Here is a 22,509-nt window from a genome sequence, read left to right as displayed (position 1 = left end):
GGGTTTCGGCCGAAGGTGACGCTGAGGCGACGGAGGTGCGGAGAGCAGAGTGGGCCGTGAGTGAGAGCGAGCCACGGCAGCACCTTAGGCGCTCTCCCCCACCTCTCTGCGGTGAATGGCGGCGGGATGGAGCACGAGGGGAGCGGCGACAGCGGGGGGTCGGCCGGGCTCCTGCAGCAGATCCTCAGCCTGAAGCTCGTGCCGCGCGTGGGCAACGGGACCTTGTGCCCTAACTCCACTTCTCTCTGCTCCTTCCCAGGTACCGGCCCCACCCCGCGCCTGCGCACTGCGTGCCACGCCGCGGCCGCCCGGCTGCGCGGCGGCGCCCCTTTCCCGGCGAGCAGACTGGCACCCCGCCGTCCCGCCCGCTGGGGGCTGTTTTCCTCTTGGAAGAAGGTTCCCTCTCCCTCGGCCGAGAGCTGGGGGCCTTAACCCCTCCCCCCGTCGCTTCCTTGCCGGCCCCTCGGGCCAGGCCACCCCGAGCCCGCGCTGGGGACCCGTCAGTGAAGGGAGCTCAGTCACCGCCCGAACTGATCTTGCTCTTAGGAGTTTCCAGACGCCCCAGGTTCAGACATGAACTCGGCAGAGCCCTGTAGGCGGCCGTCCCTCCTTGTATGGGGCACTGGAGGCGGTCATCCCCGCCCAGCCCCTTTCGTCCGCGCCGGCCTCTCGGCTTTCCCAGCTCGGACAGCGCATGGTCCCGGCCGGGCTGAGGGCCGTCAGTCAGAACTCACACACCCTTTGTTTCTAGTGTAGCCCAACCCCTTTACGAGGGGAGGAGGTCTGCCGATCGCTACCACCCAAGTTCAAATCCACCCCCTCCACCAGCTTCTCTTTCTAGGAATCACTTTCTGAGACCTGTTGCCGAACCTCCCACTCATGCGTTCGAGGTCTTTGATGCAGCTTCTTTTTGATTCTTACACCCACTGGAGATTCTGCTGGGCCTGGGAGCAGGGTTTTTAAAAATTAGAAATCGAGATAGAAAGCTATCGTGTTCAGAAAACTGAGAGGAGGAGAAATTACTTGGGAAGGCCGAAAATAAAGCCTTTGACGGGAGAGCATGGTTGTGTGTTGGCCCTTTAAAGGCAAGAAGGCTGAGTTAGGGGTGATTGAAGGGTGAGGTTGGGCTCTCCCGCATAGCTGGCAGATACCTTGACTCAGTAAACAATGCGAGAACCGGCCTGAGACCTGCAAAGGAAGGAGGGTTGGATTACTGACTGCAGTTGTAAACAAGGCACCTGTGATTTCTCTTTCGCTGGGCAGCGACTGCCAGGCGCCATTCAGCGGACACCAGGGACTTGATGTGTATTACCTTCCTAGTATTTTCCCGGACAGGTTTGTGAAATAGTTAATAAGAAAACCGTGTTGGGGCAGATGCAGATGTTAGCTTGAAATCATGCCTAAAACGATAATCTGGCAAAAGGTATCAAAAGGTACTAAGATCACATTTGACAGTGACAACAGAAATATATGGCATTCTGGAGACACTGTCCAAAAAATGAAATGTTCATGCAGTCTGGAGGCAGTACTGAGCTGGATCGGTCTGCTTTCATTGTTTCCTTACTTTTCCCACAACTCTTTATTTGGAAAATTTTCAAACCTACTGAAAAATTGAAATGATAGTATAACCAATATCTATATGCCCTTTACTTAGATTCATTATTAACATTTTGATTCTTTCACTTCCTCTCTAAATATATATATGCATACCCATAACATTTTTACTTTCTGCGAGCCTTTTGAAAGGAAGTTACAGAAGTGACAACGCTTGACGCCTAATATTTCAGCACGTATCATTTAGAATGAAGACATTTTCTGCCACAACAAAAAAAACACATCACACCCAAGAAATTTAACATTGATAGAATATTATCTAATATATTGGCCTTATTTAGATTTTCCCAATTTTCCCAGTTGTTCAAATAATGCCATTTTTAGCTTTTTTCCTTTTTTTTTTTAATTTATTTTTTAATTTTGGTTGCGCCAGATCTTCATTGCAGTACGTGGGACTTCTTAGTTGCGGCATACAAACTCTTAGTTGCAGCATGCATGTGGGATCTAGTTCCCTGACCAGGGATCAAACCTGGGCTCTCTGCATTAGGAGCATGGAGTCTTACCCACTGGACCACCAGAGAAGTCCCTCCTTTGTTTTTTTTTAAATTCCAGGATCTAATCAAGGGTCCCACATTGCATTTAGTTGTCATGTCTCTTTAGTCTTGTTGAATCTAGAACAGTTCCTCCATCCTTGTTTCAGTTTCTTGGGACAGACATTTTTGAAGTCCAGGCTAATTGTTTCATAGAATATTCCATAATCTAAATTATCTCATTTTTTTCTTCGTGATTAGATTCAGATTAAATATTTTTGTTCAGAATGCTGCCTACACAGGTGATGTTGTCCACTTCCCAGGGCACCTCATCAGGAGACATTTAGTGTCAGTTTGTACCTTTATTGATAACACTAGGTTTAATCATTTGGTGAAGATGGTGTTTATCAGATCTGTCCACTGTAAGGGTACCTTAATCCTTTTGTAATAAATCATGTGAGGTGATACTTTGAAACTGAATATTCTGTTCAATCTGTCTCGCTTTTAGTTGCCTTTTCTTTCTCTAAGAAAAGATTGAGATAAGTGGATTTGGAACAATAGTTTTAACATGTCATAGGAGAGAATCTGTAGCTAAGTGAATTGTTTTGCTTTCAGCAATTGTTCTGAAATATTAAACTGCAGTATGTATTTGAGTTTATGGGAACTTCTTTGAATATATGACTTGGGGGTGGTGATCACCAGGGATCATTCATTTAGCAGGTATACGTTGGTCAAGTGCAGGCTCTGGGCTGGGGGTATAAACATGCATGAGATAAAGCCCTTGACCGCAAGCTGATCAGAATGTGATGGGTAAACACATTGGGTAAACACACAGCCTCCCTGCTATATCTCTTCTTTAGCTGGAATGGACAGTAAGTGCATGAACTGTAATCCCTTTGGAGGCACCAAAGCCTGCTGACAGTGAATGTCGTTCACTGCCCTGATTCTGGAATTGTTTCTATTTTGGCCCCACAGAAAAGGTTCCTTGCATTTTATGCCAACTCGATATGGCAAAATCATTGCTCTGAAATAGTCTGCGGTTTATCACTGTTAGGAAGCTTTGAATTGATTTTTTTTTAAACCTGCATTTGCAATTTAGCTATTTAGGTTCCTGCCTAACCCTCCTTATTGCAAGTTGTTCAGATTTCTTTTGTTGTTGGTGGTGTCATTTTTAACAAATCTGAGTGCTATGAAAGGCAGATTTTTTTTTTTCCTGTATCAGGAATAACATTCACTTTCTGAAGGTGTGAATTTCATTATACCTTCAGTGTCAAAGTGTATCTTCTGATAAACTAAAACTCACTAATGTTTTGGTTGTGCTGTTGTTGGAATCAAGAATAGGTCACACTTGGATCAGTCATTTACTCATTCAGTCAACAAATATTTACTCAGTGTCTATTGTGTGTCTGTTGTTTTCTAGGCACCAAGTAAAGGTGTGTTAGTAAACAAAACAAAAGAACTTTCTTTCTAAAGGGGAAAGAGAAAACAAAATTTAAAAGTATGGAAAAGACCAACATAACATTGTGAAGCAACTATACTCCAATAAAAAATTTTTTTTTAAAGTATGGAAAGGAACAGATGGTGGTGAGTGTAAGACAGGGTAGGGGGATAGTAAGTGGCAGGTGTTGTGTGTCAAGTGGAATGCTGTTTTACTTAAGGTCACAAGGAGGCCCTCTATCATGGTGCCATTGGAGAAGAAATCTGAAGGGAATGAGGAACAAGCCCCGCAGCCGTTGGGAGAAGAGCCTTGTGGGCGAGGGGCAGCAGGTTCAGAGGCCCTGGGACCGGAGCTTGTTAAGCAACATGAAGGAGGCCAGTGCAGTGGGTGGAACAGGGTGGGCAAGGCAGGGAGAGGAAGTGAGGTCAGATCCCAGAAAGCCATATTAGAGGGTTTTGAGCAGAGGAAGGATGATCTGACTTACTTTTTTTTTTTTTAAAGTATACAATTTAATGATTTTTTGCAGAGTTTGCAACCATCACAAAAAGCAACTTTAGAATATTTTCATCACCCCAACAAGAAACCTTGTTCCCATTAGCACTGACTTTCTGGCTTTGTGTGGAGAATAGATGGAAGGCCAGATCAGGACAGATAAGATCTAGCCAGGCTAGGCCCAAGAGACCGCTGGGATTGAGGCAGGCCAGAGGGGCACACAGAAACAAGGGATGAGTGGGCAGTTAGGCAATGGCCTCAGGAGAGAGGTGGCAGCCCACTGCTGGTAGTCCTGGGGGGCAAGTCGTCATTGTTAGGAGAGGAAGAGTGTCTAGGAAAAACTCGCTGTTTTCCTTTACTCTCACACTGCTGCTACACTCAAACACTTCTGGCGCCAGATGTGTGGTTTTTCCATGCATCAAGCAATTCTGGGACACCAGTTGGGTGTCCTACAATTCGATTCAGTTCTGACACTGGCTACCTGGAGTCAGCATCCAATCCCACAGGTTAAAGGCTCAGTTCCACAAGACTGCCCCAACCCCGAACTTCAGATGCCAGTCAAAAGTCCAGGTTGTCCCATGTGCTTCTGACCAGCTGAGGTTCCCATGTCCTCCTTCTCGTTCAATTATTTTGCTAGAGCAGCTCATAGAATTCAGGAAAACAGTTTACTTATTAGGTTACTGGTATATCACCAAGGATATTAAAGGTTGGAAATGAACACCAGATAGAGAGGTACATAGGGTGAAGTCGGGAAGGGTCCCCGAGCACAGGCGCTTCTGTCCCTCTGGAGCTGGGGGGGGCCACCCTCCCAGCACATAGATGTTTTCACCAACCCAGAAGCTCTCTGAACTCTGTACCTTTGGAATTTTTACGGAGGCTTCATCACCTAGGTATGACCGATTATTAACTCCCTTCTAGCCTCTGTCCCCTCTCCAGAGCATGGAGGGTGGTGCTGAAAGTTGCAAGCTTATGGTCATGGCTTGGTCTTTCTGTTGACCACCCAGGAGCCCACCAAGAGTTGCCTCATGAGAACAAAAGACACTCCTGGAAATTCCAAGGGATTTAGGAGCTCTGCATCAGGAACCAGGGTCAAAGACGAAGTGTTAGAACAAAAGATTTTCCTAGCACCATTATCTACAAGGGTTTTAGGAGCTCTGCGTCGGGAATCAGGAGTAGAGACCAGTATATATATGTTAGTATTTCACAGGGGAACAGACGGATCCCCTGGCAGGTAGGTGGGGTTGGGTAAGAGAGGGCTCTCACAGCGGGCAGTGTGGACAGGTGCAGGCTGATGGCAGTTAGCATCTAGGCGGTCCGGCACCGAGTCGCAGGACTGAGTAGGACTGCAGTTCCCAGGACCGAGGCGGTTTACTTAGAACCCTGGCCTCAGAGGCACTGGCTGTGCTCATACAGTTGTTCGACCTGGAACATAAGGCAGAGTGGGGCCAGCTGAAAGGATGGCTGGGTGCCAAGCCTCACGAGTCCCATTTCCATTTCTGCTGATTGGGGCCAGGTTGGTCTTGAGGCCTTGCTTGGAAATGAGGTGACTCAGCTGTGGAGGCTAGAGGGCTGGGGAGCCAGCCGTTACAAACCCCTTTTGTTAACACAGGACTCACCTAGAGGATTCTGAAATCTGTGTGGCTTTTCTCTTTAACTCAAATATCTGTCTGAAAAATATTCTTAAAGATACAAACACCCTGTGGGCGGGGATCTGTGTCTTTTTTAAATTTTTGTTTTTGTTGTTCACTGACGTGCCCGGCATATGGAATGGGCTCAGTAAGTATTATATTTGCTGAATGAATGAACTCCCAGTGCTTGTGTTAGTTTGCTGTTGCTACTGAAACAACTTAGGACAAATTTAGTGGCTTGTCATCCTACGGTCCTGGAGGTCAGAAGTCCAAAGTGGGTCAGCAGAGCTGCCTTCCTTCTGAAGGCTCTAGGGAGAATTTGTTTTCTTGTCTTTTCCAGCTTCTAGAGGTCACCTGCATCCTTTGGCCTATGGCTCCTTCCTCTATCTTTAAAGCCAGCAGCATAGCATCTTCAAATCTCTCTGACTCTGACGCTCTTACAAGAACCCTTGATTACATTAGGCCCACCTATAAAATCCAGGCTAACCCCCACCATCCCAAGATGCTTAATCTAATCACACCTGCACACTCCCTTTTGTTATGTAAGGTCGCATTTTCATAGGCTCGGGGGTTGAGGATGTGGGCATCTTTGGGGCCTCTTCTGTCACCAGTGCTTAGTCTGATTTCCCCTTATAATCTTTTTTTTTTTTTAATGAAACCACTTCGATGGCAGTTTCTCTTTTTTTAAATTTATTTATTTACTTTTGGCTGTGTTGGGTCTTCGTTGCTACGTGCGGGCTTTCTCTAGTTGCGGCGAGGGGGGGCTGCTTTTCATTGCGGTGCGTGGGCTTCTCATCGCGGTGGCTTCTCTTGTGCGCTCTAGGTGCGCGGGCTCAGTAGTTGTGGCATGTGGGCTCAGTAGTTGTGGCACACGGGCTTTGTTGCTCCGTGGCATGTGTGATCTTCCCAGACCAGGGCTCGAACCTGTGTCCCCTGCATTGGCAGGCAGATTCTTAACCACTGCTCCACCAGGGAAGTCCCTCTCCTTATAATCTTTTATTTCAGATTAATAACCTGATTTATTCTTCAACATGGGGAAATGATGTGACTTTAGCTGCCAGAGTAAACAAAGCTGAAGATAATGCACTTTATTTGAAACAGTGAACAAGGAAATACTGTAAGATATGTAGACAAAGATTTTTGACCGTGTGTTGACCCAGGGGAATGAAAAGTACTATATGATAATCAATAAATAGCTATTAAATAGATGGCAAATTAAGGCGCAGTAGATTAAAGGGAAATCACTTAGTTTTTAAAAAATGTTTTATTGATTGAGGTTTGCCTTAGCTGTTACAGTCCTGTAATAATCCCATCCATCTGAAAAGTGTTTTATAAATTGTACTACTCATCTAATGTAATACAGCCTTTTTTTCCTACTTAGAGTGACTTAAGTGATGCGATATAAAATATGTAGGCACTGAGCTAGCTGATGGATGTAGCTCAGGGTTATAGGAAGGTGCATGGTGCTTCTCCTTCTCAGAGACTCAGGGAGGAGCGGACCTGCTGTGCCAGATCTTGTTTGCAAACAGATTCCTTTCAGCTTTCAGGAAAATCGAGATATGAGTTGATAGCCCAGCAGGCCTCCTTGGGCAGGTGCTGTGCTCCAGAGAAGTGGGAACAGCTGAGTGATGTCTGCTAGGGCTGCTAGAACAAAATACCACAGACTGAGTGGCTTAAACAACAGAAGTATATTTTCTCACAGTTCTGGAGACTGGAAGTCCAAGATGAGGGTGCCGGCATGGTCAGGTTGTGGTGAGGCCCCTCTTGGGCCACCTTCTTGATATGTCCTCACATGATGGGGAGAGAAAGAGAACAAGAGACAGAGAGAGAGATCAGAGTCTTCCTCTTATAAGGCCACAGTCCTGTCGGATTAGGGCTGCCGCACATGAATTCAGTCCATAGCAGTTGAGTAGAACACCCGAGTGTCCAGACCCACTTTTACTGAAGTTACCAACTTAGTGTGTCTCTGGCAGATCAAGGCCTCACCTGCCAGTTCACTGCCCCGATGGTTCTGTGGCAGCCAGTAAGAAGCCAAGCTCCAGTAGTGCCTTGAGTTGCTGCGGAAAGCAGTGCTTGTCTCTCAAATTTGGGGCGCTCCAGCAGAAGCCCCGTGACAGCTAGGCCCAGGAGTGGTCTCATGTCATTGGTGGCAGACAGCAGCCAAGACGGCAGCTGCTCTGGGGTCTTGGAGGCAGGTTTGTATCCCGTTTGTCCACCCCTGGGTAGTGGCATTCCTGGTGTCCTTATAGAGTTCTGTGCACACTGGGTGGTGTAATGGAGTTCAGAGTCTCTTAAGTGATTTGGGGAGGAGCTGGGAAGGACTGTGGGATTGAAGACGGGGTTACTGCTTTAGCAGGGAACTGCATGACGCTGTCCTGTGGCTTGGGGATGAGCTGGCAGTGGGTGGTACACAAGGGGGCCTTGGGCGGGGGAGGCCAGGGTGCAACAGCAGCGGCCCAGGCAGGAGGGATTTATCAGGGAGGGGCAGTACCTGAACACCAGACTCTGCAGCCTCTGGAGCTGCTGCCAAGAAGAGAGGGCAAGTCTCCTGGGCTGTGGAAGCAAGAAGGGCTGGTGCCCGAGGCTGGAAAGTAGGCTGCAGTGGTATCTGGTAGAGTAAGTCCCCTACGTATGAGTTCCGTTCCGAGAGCACGTTCGTAAATCTAATTTGTTCGTAAGTCCAACAAAGTTAGCCTAGGTACCCAACTAACACAATCGGCTATGTAGTACTGTACTGTAATAGGTTTCATACAAATAATACATAAACACAAAAAATAGAGACAACATTTTTAATCTTACAGTACAGTACCTTGAAAAGTACAGTAGTGCAGTACAACAGCTGGCATACAGGGGCTGGCATCGAGGGAACAGGCAAGAAGAGTCACTGACTGGAGGAGGGAGAGGAGGTGGGAGATGGTAGAGCTGAAGGATCGCCAGCAACAGGAGACGGAGGGCAAGCTGCAATTTCACTCACGCCTGATGTTGATGGAACGCATGTTCGCATCTTTGAAAGTTTTCAACTTCAAGGTTCGTGTGTAGGGGACTAACCATACAGGTTTGTTCCTGAAGACGATGGGGACCCAAACCCTGAGGATTGAGAATCCTGCCCACAATTTCTGATAGACACTATTGACTGGAAAGGGTTTTTTTGTTTATGTGTGTGTGTGTTTGTGTGTGTGTGTGTGTGTATGTGTGTGTGATTCTTTTGGTGGAGGAAGAGCAGTACTTAGTATACATATATTATTTTACATATTATACATATATTCGTTTTTTTATTTTATATATATTTAAGTTTTAAGCTTGGGACATTACTGTTTAATCACTTTATACTCCATATTACATGATTTAGACTTGGTTTAACAATTTGCTAAACACCATCAAACAGAATAGACAAGTTTCGACAGTATTATAAAATTATTCTGAAGATGTATCTTGTTCAGCAGAAAGAAAAAGAAAACTCATACCAGTGGTTTGAAACCTTTTGTAGCTATCTGATAATTTGTCACCAGAACAGAAGTACCAAAACACCCTCAGTCGTTTGTTATTTTTAATAAGCATTGAGCCCTAGATGAGGTGTCCCTGATGCTTTTATTGAGAGCCTTCCATCCAAAACAAGAGCGAGGGACTTCCCTGTGGTCTAGCAGTTAAGACTTTGCACTCCCAATGCAGGGGACCTGGGTTCGATCCCTGGTCAGGGAACTAGATCCCACATACTGCAACTAAGAGTTTGCATGCCACAACTAAAGATCCCGCACGCCGCAACGAAGATCCCACATGCTGCAACTAAGACCTGGAGCAGCCAAATAAATAAATATTAAAAAAAAAAAAAAAGGACTTCCCTGGTGGCGCAGTGGTTGAGAATCTGCCTGCCAATGCAGGGGACACGGGTTCGAGCCCTGGTCCGGGAAGATCCCACATGCCACGGAGCAGCTAAGCCCATGCGCCACTACTGAGCCTGCTCTCTAGAGCCCACAAGCCACAACTACTGAAGCCCACATGCCTAGAGCCCGTGCTCCGCAACAAGAGAAGCCACCACAATGAGAAGCCCGCGCACCCCAACAAAGAGTAGCCCCTGCTCGCCACAACTAGAGAAAGCCCGTGCGCAGCAACAAAGACCCAATGCAGTAAAAAAAAAAAAAAAATTAATTAAAAACAACAACAGCAACCAAGAGCGAGACATCCTAATCTAGGTGTATGTAGAATATGGTATTAATTGAAACTTTGACTTAATATGTGCAGAGAATTAGTGCAGCCATCAGTGAGAGTGTGGAGGGTGCCTGGTGGGGATTTGGCCCCACCTCTAATCACCCCTGGCTCTCTAACCCCTCCTCCCCTCCTCCCAACAAGAGTAAAAATAAATTGATTTGGGAAAAACCACACACAACAATGTGCTTACAACTCAGACGCAGCTTCAAGAAAAGCCCCTGGCCCTCCCCTTTGCCACTCTCCCCTCTCCCCTCTCCCCTCTCCCCTCTCCCCTCTCCCCCAGCCCACTGATGCTCCTCACTGGTCGCTCTTTTTTTTTTTCCCCCGTTTTTTGGCTGCGCCCCATGGCACGTGGGATCTTAGTTCCCTGACCAGGGATTGAACGTGCGCCCCCTGCATTGGGAACGTGGAGTCTTATTCACTGCGCCACCAGAGAATTCCCAAGCTTTTTTTTTTAAATTTAATTTAATTTAATTTTATTATTTATTTTTGGCCACATTGGGTCTTTGTTGCTGTGTGCAGGCTTTTTCTAGTTGCAGCGAGCAGGGGCTACTCTTCATTGCGGTGCGCAGGCTTCTCTCTCATTGCGTTGGCTTCTCTTGTTGAGGAGCACAGGCTCTAGGCATGTGGGCTTCAGTAGTTGTGGCACACAGGCTCAGTAGTTGTGGCTCGCGGGCTCTAGAGCGCAGGCTCAGTAGTTGTGGCACACGGGCTTAGTTGCTCCGCAGGATGTGGGATCTTCCCGGACCAGGGCTCGAACCCGTGTCCCCTGCATTGGCAGGCGGATTCTTAACCACTGCGCCACCAGGGAAGCCCCCGCTTTGTTTGTTTTATCAAAGTAAAAAGTGAATGGTCATAAACCCTCCCCCAGCCCATCCTATTCTCCAGAAATAACAATTTTCTATATCTTAATATACAGTAAGAGGTGGCACAGAGGGTGAGGGCGTTGCTTCCAGCGTGGGTCAACCTGGGCTCTGCCTCGTGCTGCAGTGTGGACTCCAGCAAGTTTCCTCACCTCCCTCTGCTTCTGTTTCCTCATCCAAGAGTCAGAGATATTAATATGTGCTTCATAGAGCTACTTTGAGAATTACACGAGTTAATATTTGTCAAACACTTAAAACAGTGCCTGTGCATGTTGTAAATATTTATTAAATAAACATATGTCCAGATTTTTCTGAGTAGACAGAAGCATTTACACACATTTGTTTCTTTTGTTTTTTGTTTTCACAAAAACAGGATCTTATTCTACATACTATTCTGAAACTTATGTTTTTTTACTTCCCAATGTGGCTTGGGCATCTTACCCCATCAGTATTTAAAGAGCTGCTCCTATTTTTATTGATTGTGTAACGTTTCATTATGCGGATGCACCATAACATGTTTCACAAGTCCTCCATCGACAGACATGCAGTTGGTGTCTAGTTTTTGCCAGTACAGACAGTGCTGTCAGGAACCTCGTGACCTTGTCCTTGCCCTTGTGTATTCCTGGAAGTAAAATCACTGTGGCAAAGGGTATGCACAGTTGACTATTTTGGATACACACTTCCAATTTACCCTCCAGAGATGGCTTTCTAGTTTGTGTTCCTACTGGGAGTGTAAGGTGCCACCTGTGAAATACTGTGCTGACAACCCTTTACTGCTCAAAAAACCTTTGATGGTACCTTCTAGGGCTTACATGTTGAAGTCCTTAGTTTGGCCTTCAAAGCCCACCGTAATGTGACCCCATCTATCTTTGCGTCCTTAACTACTGTTACTCTTATAAACTCTTTGCTTCAGTCAGGTCAGCAGTTTTTAACCAGGGTAATTACGCCCACAGGGGTCGTGTGACAATGTCAGGATATTGTGGTTGTCACAACGGGAGAGCGTGCTACCAGCATCCAGAGGGTAGAGGCCAGGGGTGTTGCTCCACATTCCTGCAGTCGACAGCCTCCCACAACAAAGAGTTAAATGGTTCAGACGTCAGTAGTGCTGTGGTGCAGAAACCCCAGTTGAGCTGTTGACTGATTTTTAAAATTGCCTGTTACTTACCTGCCTCAAGTGCAGGGATGGACAACAGATTTCATCTAGTGTGACACCTTCATTATATCCATATATGGGTAAAGAGCTCTCTTGAGAATTCTGAAGCCATGCCTGGGCGCACTGGGGGAAAATGTTATGTCTGCCATTTGCTAAATCGTAAAGTCATAAGGGCAGGATGGTATCTCTTCCTTTTTTTGTATTTTCCAAGATATCTCATGCATAGGTTTGTATACATAGTTGTTGGACAAATATTTTAATGTTTCCTGAGTTACTGTCACCCTAAGAGGGACAGAACCAGCTCCTCTTCTAACCTGCCCTCTCACTTGCCATTTGGCCTTAAGCGAAACATTTACATATTCTGGTATTTATTTCATGTCTTAAAGAGCTTTGATACCCTAATAGGAGATGATGGGTTGATATTTACTGCATTGTCTTGAAAATGATTGTTGAATGAATGTAATTGTATGTAGAGCTTTTCCTTTTGAGATGACTGAATAATCAAGAAGGCAGGGATGGTCGTCAGGCATTGACTGCATAGCACCCTATCAGTGGTACTTACATTTGTCCTTATGGGAGGGAAATCATTTAAGTGAATTTTCAAATCTGAGTGAACCTTTTCTTCAGTGTTTGGGAGTACAGGTAGCTTGTCAGGGGTTGGCCAACCTTTTCTGTAAAGGGCCAGATTGTAAATATTTTAGGCTTTGCAGGTCATATGGTCTCTGTCACTGTTTTAGCCCTGCTCTTGTAGCTTGAAAACAGCCATAGACAAGACTTAAATGAATGGGCATGGCTGTGTTCCAGTAAGAGTTTATGTATACAAACAGGTGGTGGCCATAGTTTACTTATCCCTCCAAAACCATCAATGTTTGGATATTTGACTGATGAACCTTCATTGCAACTGAATGGTTTTAAAAATGAAATAACTGGGCATAGTGGCTACCCCTTTGTAATGACTGCACTGGGAAAGGCGGTGATGTACGACCTTTCTTTGCTTTCCCTTGTAGAGATGTGGTATGGTGTGTTCCTGTGGGCACTGGTGTCCTCTCTCTTCTTTCATGTCCCTGCTGGATTACTGGCCCTCTTCACCCTCAGACATCACAAATATGGTAGGTTCATGTCTGTAAGCATCCTGTTGATGGGCATCGTGGGACCAATTACTGCTGGAATCTTGACAAGTATGTTAGACATTAAAATACAGTCAAAATGTTTCATTTGACTAGTTAGTTAATTTTAGGAACCGCTTTAGAAACATGTCTCAGTGAGATGAAGAAGAAAGAGTGATCTTTAACCACAGATCCTGTTTTTTTTATGTATTGTTTTTTTCTCACCCCAGTGCCCCCCTTATTTGGCTAACATCGTTGACTTACTGAGTCAGACTTTGTCTCGCTGGCTTCGGGGAAGCCATGTTAAGCTTTGTGAGACAGATCTTGTGAAATAGGTCACTAGCAAAAGAAGATATTTGTCTTTTTGGAAGCTACTCCTCCTTTCTCTTCAGCTGTCACTTCACTGATTTGTGACCTTGCAAGCTGGTTGACAAATTACTTCCACTCATCCAGGTGTAGTTATTTTAAGGATGGAAGAATAATTCTAATGACAAGAATTATTATTTAGAAAAGTACCTGGTTGTTTTTTCCTCTCAGGACTTTCTGAATAAGAATTGGAGTAACATTCATAATTATAAATTATTTTTACCTGTCTGGTGTTTTTTTGGGGGAAGGTGTGGCTTTTGCTCATGTCGAAGGGATGAGAGTAAGTTTAAATCATTTTTAAGCTCATAATGAAATATAAATAACATGTATATTCTATATAAATTAAAAATTATAAGAAAGCAAAACTAAAAATCCTCCATTACTGCATTCCTAAGTGGTATCCACAGTTTGCATTTTGGTGTATGCTTTCAGACTTTTTTCTAGGTATACATGTAAACATAAATTTTTTTCACTGTGAATTTAAACCTTGAGCTTCAAGCAGAAATCTCCCTCTCTGACTTGAGGGATTTTTTGGGGGGACAAGGTGGCCTAGTTTCTCTGTGTTCCATAGATGATGAAACCTTTGTGATAACACGGGGGAGGAGGCCAGTTTTCTCCTGTTTGCATTAAGGAGTTTCCATAACTGGCCTTAAAAAATATTTTTAACTATATCACCTACTGCTATCTTTAGAGACCCTCTGCTCCAGTTTCCTTGCTGGATTACTGTTCCCCAGGACCTGTTTCAGATTTCTCATCAGTAAAATAGGGATGCTGTGTGATGACTAATTGAAAAAATGTGAATATAAAATACTTAACCAGAATATCTACCACATAGTAATTGTGCAGTAAATGTCGTGTTCATGTCCTTCTTCGACTCTAGTGCATACAATCTATTCCCTTCCCATTTGCTGCTCCTTCTGGTTTGCTTTTTCCTGTCTTCCCTTAATCATCCAAATCCCACTTTGGGACCCAGTTCAACTTCTTTAAGCTTCTTCCGACTCAACCCACTTTTTTTGGAGACAAATTACAAAGGGGCCCAATGGAACATGTGCCTTTCAGATGTTAGTAGCACAGTGTTTGTGCATTGCCTCTGGCGGTGGGCATTTCAAAGTCACAAATGTTCCTGGCAACCAACACAGGTATTGATTAGTATTGTTCTTTCTTCTCCTTAAAATATGTCAATATACCATCACATCACATTTGTAAAAGATGTAGACACTTGATTGAAACACTATATTTCATCTTGCATTACTCAGAATCTGCTTCATGTTTGTGTTTCTGTCTTGTGTCTCCAGCTAGCTTCTGTGATCAAGGAGAATTCCGTTTGGAGCATTTTGAGGTGGGGCGGGGGGCGGTTGGGCAGTCATCTGAGATGTTTGGATCTGTTATTTTCAAACTATTGAAATCTTGACTTTCTTTGTACAACGCTGAGTCCCTGTGAGCAATTCAGGGTACCTGGGTAGAGAGAGATGTTTGTTTTGTTTTGTTTACTCAATTTCTAGGAAGTTACAGTGACTAACATAATAAAAACGATTAATGATGTGGGTAACAGAAAGGACTCCCCAAGTATCCCTCACCTCTCGCCCTTTGAATGAATAGCAACTTGATAGGCTTAGGGTCCCCCTCTTTTCCTTTTCCCACCCCTTTCTCCATCCATTTCTTGAGGGGAACTCTGAGTATAGTACAAAGTAGAGTGGGGTTTCCCTGTGGCTGCTCCTGAAATATTTCTTGCTCAGTCCCACAGGGAAGATTCTTTGTCATTTATTGCCAAGAATTTGTTAGGTACCTGTTAAATGCATGCGGAATAAGAGATGTTTTTGAGTTTGTAATCAGGTTACGTGGAAATTGCCGTCTTTGTGATTTCGGCTATGACTTCCAGGTGATTTTATTCAATAAATCTAGGAGACTCTCAGTTTAAAGGATTCACTTTTCAACACCTAAAATCACTTGTCAGTGATTTGCAAACCATATAAGGAATACTTAAAACCTAGAGTAGTCAGCAAAAAGAATAGACAAAACAAAACATTTCTGTAATGTCTAAATTTTAATGTAAAAAATTTAGAACATTCTACTGGTAGAATTTTAAGTGCTATATTTTCCTGATTATATTAACCTTTTTTTTTTTAAACATTCTTGAATTTTTGAACAGGTGCAGCAATTGCCGGAGTGTACCGAGCAGCAGGAAAGGAAATGATTCCATTTGAAGCCCTCACCTTGGGCACTGGACAGACGTTTTGTGTAGTGGTGGTCTCCTTTTTACGGATTTTAGCTACTCTATAGCACATACCCTTGTGCTATGATGGCGAACCTAAGTTTCATAGAATCCTCAAAAAGAATACAGTATGGAATGTGTTTTCTTAGTTCTTCAAACGGGAAGCAACTTGGATGAAAAGGTATATGAAGAACATTTCAGTCCTTTCTTCAATTTGAAGCTCCAGGAATTAAAGATCTCTTTGGACTCATTGTTCTCAACGAAAACAAATCAAGTTTCTTTTCTTTCTTTCTGATGAAGGTTGGCATCCTTCACACTGAAATTTATAATGTTCTGTGAGAAAATGCAACGTTGCATATTTCAGAGAAACTATGGATCATATTAGTTTATTTCTGAGCAGAGTATACTGTACTAAAATCTAACTTGATCTAATCTTGATTAAAATTTGGCAAACTCATCTCTTGCTACATCTTCATGACAGTAAGTGCCAAGTAGGTTTTGGTTGAATATAGTGTTGTGAACAAATTTGGTGAAATTTGTTGCACACACAAAAAATCTATAACTCAAGTAGTGGCTTCGATTCCACTGTTTAAAGAAAAAGGAGCTAACTACTGAATGATGTGACATTTTTATGGATAACTATCTTGACCTCTGATTATTTAATATATTTTAAGAGATGTGAATTTGTTTTTTTGTACATTTTATCAAAATAAGCTAGATAATTGAGACTTTTTCCCCCAAAGCTCCTGTACTACCTCTTCCTATAACTTTTATTCTATTGCTTTTATTTAGTTTAATTGGAAACATACCCTATTAAATAGTTGGGAGTTGAAAATTTTCACCCAGATTGTTTAGGACACTCTTTGAACATTGAGGCACATGCACAAAAAGATACTTTAAACATTCTGTTACTGTTTTTCTTAGTGACTTTGGTTTACTCATGGCTCTTGAAAAATTGTATAAGTGCAGCTTAAACTAGAGTTAGTGGTTATGGATTTCCTAGTCTTAATGTGGTTACCTAGTGGTGGGTCTTCAGCTCACTTTTACAGTATTGGGTATCACTCCCAGAAAGTGCCTAAAGTTTAATTTTCAGATATGCCTTCCACTGTGCCCTTTACATTTTCCTTCAAGAGAATTTATATCCTTAAAGAGAATTAAATATCAGAGTTTTTTAAAACCCAATTTTAGCTATTTTAATTTTTCTTCTAATGCCTAACTTACTTTTTCATTTAAAGGCCTGAAAACTGTAACCTTCAAAAGAAAAAGGATTGCAAAAATTATCTAACTTTATCCTTACCACCTAAACTGTTCTGTATGAAATACAATCGATGTTATCTGTTTTCAAAATAGTTTCTGGTAATTAAATCTGACATTTTTAAAGGAAGGTTTTCATTGTGAGTGTAAGGCTAACTGCCCATGAGGTCGTGTGCAATTCTATTTGATTTAAAGCAATATGCACTCTGGCTTCTGATTAAAAACAGCCAGGAGTACCAATTTACCAGGGATAGTCAAAGAGAAAAATTACAAAGGATCACAAAAAGTAACTGGACATTTTCTTTTAACTAATCGTCCATTAGACCACTTATCAAAATTATAGTGTTATATACACATAGACTAGGTGGAAAATTACAGGAGTTGGAATGTAGGCAAATGTCTTTACAAATTCCCCAACAAGATTACTCTCCAATGCTCAAATCTTTCTTTCAAGCAAATTTTTAAGTCTTTAGTTGAAGACTCCATTTTTCAGTTCAGTGAGCTGGATTTGGAAAAGTAGCCCTTCAGTTTAAGAAATTTGTTGTAGGAAATTATTTTAATTATCTCTATTGAAGGATGCCTCTTAGCATTCTCACCTAAAACATTCCTTTGGATAGAATTTCACAAATTGAACATGGGCCAGTGGTCAGTGGGCTCCTCCCCCTAAATACTAATTTTTGAACATACTGATCCATGATTTATTTGGTTTATTTTTCTTTTAGAGCCAAGACACAAAAATTAATGCATTTTGAAAGTTGTCTTTGTTTTCATCTGTTTCTTGTTTGATTATCCACTCTTTTTAAAAACTTCAAATATAAAGTGTATCTTCAAATTATTGAATGTTTCATCCATCCCAGTCTGTGAACATTCTCCTGTGAATAAATGTATATAGACTTTATATAGCTTGAGATTTGTGGCTTGAAATATTTTCAGGGAGAAACTATTTGAATGATAAGGAATGTCTATTCCCCCTTAGAGTTTATTTTTCTTTTTAATTTCTCATCTCAAATACACAATTAGTTGGGGGTGGTGGCCCAGATGAAAAAATATTGGCATTTGTGTTGAACATTTTATCTTATCACATATAGCTTCTGAGAAGTTTTGCCAACTACTGACTTTCCTAGAGACACGTGCAACCACCCCTCCCTTAGCTGTGCATCACTTTTCCTTTTTTCTATGAGTGGGAAGGAGGCAGCCCCAACCATAAAAAGCTGATTTCTGGATTCTTTAATATTGAGGTTTTAGGGTAAAGGCGTTTCACGTAAACTTAAATCCGTATACAAATGAGTAATGAATATTCCAAGATAAAGATGTCTCTTTGTGCTGTTAACTCATTTTTTTTTTTCAGCAAAACATTACCTAGGATATGTCTAAACTAGGTGAGAAAAAGTTCATGCAAATAATTATCTTTAAGCCCTTATGTTTTCTAAGTCTTTAAATTGTATGTTAGCTTTTGATTCCAAAAGCTGCTCTGGTTTGAATTAAGTTCTTATTACAACTGCAGTGCATACCAACCTTCCCTAGGAGACCATTTCCTGGAATGTGAAGTCCTGGTGCCATTAGCTGTCCACATGCAGAAGGTTCTGTGTACGTGCATTTCTTTTTTGTGCACTCTGTCAGGCTGGTTGTGGCTAAAATCAGCTCAGCTTTTTGTATTAGATTATTTCACCAAATGCTACAGTCAAAATGATCTAATCTTTGTACCATAGAAAATTATTTAAATTTTATTTTTCTACTGACATTTCTAATTCTGGTATATATGTTTATCAATAAAGAGTTACTTTTAATTCTGTGAACTAGAACTGTTATTTCTTTTTCAGTGGCCAATGAGTTTAATCTTTCGTAATAAGGTTTTCCAACTTAAGTTTTTTTTTAGTACTTAACATATATGCTTAACTGTATTTCTTTTATGTTCAGCTCACTAGTTTATGGTAAAATTTTTGTCCAAAGATCTGATTAAACTGTACTTACATGTGAACTTGAGTCTCATTAACTCCACTTTGTGAGCTATATATTACCATCAAGAAGCTTTTGTATGATTACACACTGGAATGGCTGAAAGCTGATATAGTTTGTGAAAAACATGTATTATTTCAGTAGTAAGTCCACATGAAGAGAGGCTCCGAGGTTGGTTTAGTATTCTGTGACATCATAAATCTTTTTCTGCTCTGCCATTTTCAGTAAATTGGATTGTCTGATTTGGGTAGCTTACCCCCCTGTTCACAAGATAACTGCTGCAGTTCCAGGCATTGCAGACAGACATACAATGTCTGGTAGGAGACTACCCATCCATTCTCTCTCTAATTTTTTTTTAAATTGAGGTGTAACATACAGTAAAGTGCACAAATCTTAAATGTATAGCTTGATGAATTTTTATGTATTTATACACTTAATGCGGAGTGGTAGCACTTCGATCAAGATACAGAATGTTTCTAGCACCCCTGAAGGATACATGCAAGAGTTCAGCCAGAAGCCCCCAAGATACGTATCCAGGACCGAACAGAGGAGGATCTCTTCTAAAAAGGTGATAACCCAAGACAGTGGAAAGAGACTATGGTGGATGAGGGGCTAAAGATGCTGAGTTTGGCAGGAAGGATCCCATAAATTATTACCAAGACAACACGGCAATAGTGAACCAGGAAACTTGTAGGGAGTTGGGATTTGTACTGTGGCCAGCTGGAGAGATTTGTCTAAAGGCTTTGCTCAGTTCCAGCCTATTTCTGTTGATATTTTGTGGGATTATGTGCCCAGTGTTGCCGGATTCTCCAGTTTTTCAGAGGAATTGGAAATTAGATTATTTGAAATCTCTTAATTTTTAAGTGCTGTTATATTGGGAGTTCCCCAAACCAACAAACAATTCTTGGACACCAAAAGTGTGTCCAACAATTCAACTCAATTCTGACACTACCCAGAGATAGCACCAGATTCTACAGGTTAAGGGCTCAATCCTACAAGACCGACTCCCACTGCACCCCCTGATTCGAGAGGCTGGTTGCAAGTCAAGGCTGTTACCTGTGCTTCTGACCAACTGGCTATAAATTGGGTTCAATTAATTTGTTAAAGTGGCTTACAGAACTCAAACATTTTACATACTAGATCACTGGTTTATCATGAGGATATAACTCAGGAACAGCCGGATGGAAGAGATGTACAGGGCAAGGTATAAGGAAGGTGAGTGGAGCTTCCATGCCCCCTCCAAGGGAGCCACTCTCCCCGAATTTCCACGTGTTCAACTGGGAAGCTCTCAACCCTGTCCTTTTGGGGTTTTATGGAGACTTCATCACGTATGCATGATTCGTTAAATCACTGGCCATTGGGAACTGATTCAACTTGTCGCCCCTCCCCCCCTCTCCCCAGAGGTGGGGCAGGGGAGGGCTGTGCGGGGATGTGGGGACTGAGTTCAATCCTCTAATCACACGGTTAGCTGTCCTGGCAACCAGCCCCATCCCTAGGTGCTTCTAAAAGCCATTCATACAACACAAGACACCTTTACCACTCTCAACACTTAGGAAATTCCAGGGGCTTTGGGAGCTGTGAGCCAGGAACTGTGGATGAAGACCAAATATATATGAGAAACACATTTTGGTCATCTGAGTGACCAAATGTATATTTCTTCGAAATCATAATATCACAGCTGGCCGCTAATTTAACTTCATGTAAAATGCTTTTCAGGTCGAACAATGCATGTCTTTATGCTGGATTTGGCCGGCTAACCAATTTTTGACCTCTTTACTAAACTATTTGACACAACAGAAAATAGTTCCCTGGTTACCCATAAAGTGGTCAGAAACTTTGTAAATTTGAACCAATGTGTGGAGTGCTAGTAAGCTGTAAAGAGGAGAGTGGGAGAAGTAGGGTAATGGAGGAGAGAGTCTGCTGAAGAACTCTGGGGTATCCTTTTCCCCAGACTCAGACCCCAGGGATGGGGCAAAAGGCTACATCCCAGTTTGTCACTGTAGGGTTTATTTATGCTGTCCAAGGAAAACGAGGCTGAGAATGGTGAAGTCCCAAATACTGGGTCCTAATTTCACATCTATTTTTCTGTTATTCTCACATAAGAAAGATTTACTGAAATGGGTCATAGACCTAAATGTAAGAACTGAAACTGTAAAACTCTTAGAAGAACACAGGAGTAAATTTTGTGATCTTGGGTTAGGCAAAGCCTTCTTAGATACAACCCCCAAAGCAAGAGGGACATTAGACTAAAACTAGATAAACTGGACTTCATCAAAATTAAAAATTTTTATGCTTCAAAGGATGCCATCAAGAAAGTGAAAAGACACCCACAGAATAGGAGGAAATATTTTCAAATCATATACTTTATAAGAGACTTGCGTTTATAATATATAAAGAACTCTCTCTTAGAACTCAATAACAGAAAGACAACCCAATTTAAAAATGGGCAGAGGGGGACTTCCTTGGTGATCCAGTGGCTAAGATTCTGCACTTCCAATGCAGGGGGTACGGGTTCAATCCCTGCTCGGGGAGCTAAGATCCCACATGCCTCACCGCCAAAAAACCAAAACAAAACAGAAGCAATATTGTAACAAATTCAATAAAGACTTTAAAAATGGTCCATATCAAAAAAGTCTTTAAAAAAAATGGGCAAAGGATTTGAGTAGACATTTTTCCAAAAGAACATATACCATGACCAATAAAGACATGAATAGATGCTTAACATCATTAGTCATCAGGGAAGTGCAAATCAAAACTATAATGAAATGCCATTTCACACCCACTAGTATGGTTATAATCAAAAAGATAGAGTGTTGGCAAGGGTGTGGAGAAATTGGAGACTTCAGAAATTGCTGGTGAGGGTATAAAATGGTTGCTTGTTAAAACAGTTTGACAGTTTCTTGAAAGGTGAAGCACAGAGTTACTATGCGGTACAGCAGTTCCACAGGTATATACCTAAGACGAATGAACTTTGAAAATGTGCTAAGTGAAAGAAGACAGTCACAAAAGACCACATCTTGTATAATTCCATTTATATGAAATGTCTGAAATAAGAAAATATAGAGAGACAGAAAGATTAGCCTAAAGCTGGGGATTGGGGAGAAATGGGGAGTGACTGCTAATTGGTCAGAGGTTCCTTCTTGGGGTGATGAAAATCTTCCAAAATTGACTGTGGTGATGGTTGCACACGTCTGTGAATATACTAAAATGATTGAACTATGCACTTTAAATGAGTAAATTTTGTGGTGTGTGAACTATGTTGCAATCAGGCTGTTTTAAAAAGCTTGTTGGCATAAAGGCACCATAATGTCCTTTTAATCACAGACATGTTTCATCTATTCCTTGATTTAGATAACACTAAACTGGGTGACACAGACCCTAGTCCAGAGTATCAACAGGGAGCAATTATCAGCTGAAAAAACCCAAACCTGAACAAATAGGATGTTAGTCGATGATATCTCATTTGCATCTGATTACTGCCTCCCAGAGTTGGATTATAATTAAAAATTTTTAATCTGACAAAATGACAAGCATTATATATGGTTGTATTTCCACATGGATTAACTTGAAGGAAGGACTGGTGTGGATGATGTCTGAATTCTAGAATAGAGCTGATCCTTGTCGTTCGCAGAACTTATATCTGTAAGGTCACCGTGCACACTCAATTAGCAGAAATACAGGGTTGAGTTTCTGTGGGTCTCTGCTTGTACCATTTTTGTCAACTGATCAGTACATAACCTTGCTTTATGTG

The 22,509-nt window shown here is 42.4% G+C and overlaps 1 protein-coding gene across 2 annotated transcripts; it reads left to right on the top strand.

Annotated features, from left to right (window-relative positions):
- TMEM170A (transmembrane protein 170A) lies at positions 1 to 17,700 on the top strand. 2 transcript variants are annotated; one of them, XM_036834838.1, is made up of 3 exons: positions 1 to 259; positions 12,872 to 12,973; positions 15,486 to 17,700. In XM_036834838.1, exons 1-3 carry the CDS (start codon positions 127 to 129, stop codon positions 15,614 to 15,616), a joined length of 366 nt encoding a protein of 121 aa, XP_036690733.1. In that variant the 5' UTR covers positions 1 to 126; the 3' UTR covers positions 15,617 to 17,700. The 2 variants fall into 2 exon arrangements, with proteins under 2 accessions (XP_036690733.1, XP_036690732.1); XM_036834837.1 differs by having other exon boundaries at positions 12,872 to 13,042.
- Positions 17,701 to 22,509: the final 4,809 nt, after the last annotated feature.

This window comes from Balaenoptera musculus, chromosome 19, assembly GCF_009873245.2.
Source record: "Balaenoptera musculus isolate JJ_BM4_2016_0621 chromosome 19, mBalMus1.pri.v3, whole genome shotgun sequence".
NCBI lineage: Eukaryota > Metazoa > Chordata > Mammalia > Artiodactyla > Balaenopteridae > Balaenoptera > Balaenoptera musculus.
This window is presented reverse-complemented; position numbering and strand designations above follow the sequence as displayed.

Bases quoted from the DNA above. Each gene is read 5' to 3' on its own strand.
- TMEM170A (XM_036834837.1), top strand. From the start codon at position 127: ATGGAGCACGAGGGGAGCGGCGACAGCGGGGGGTCGGCCGGGCTCCTG. The intron at 260-12,871 runs GTACCGGCCCCA...TTTCCCTTGTAG, and splicing joins TTCTCTCTGCTCCTTCCCAG to AGATGTGGTATGGTGTGTTC. The intron at 13,043-15,485 runs GTATGTTAGACA...ATTTTTGAACAG, and splicing joins TACTGCTGGAATCTTGACAA to GTGCAGCAATTGCCGGAGTG.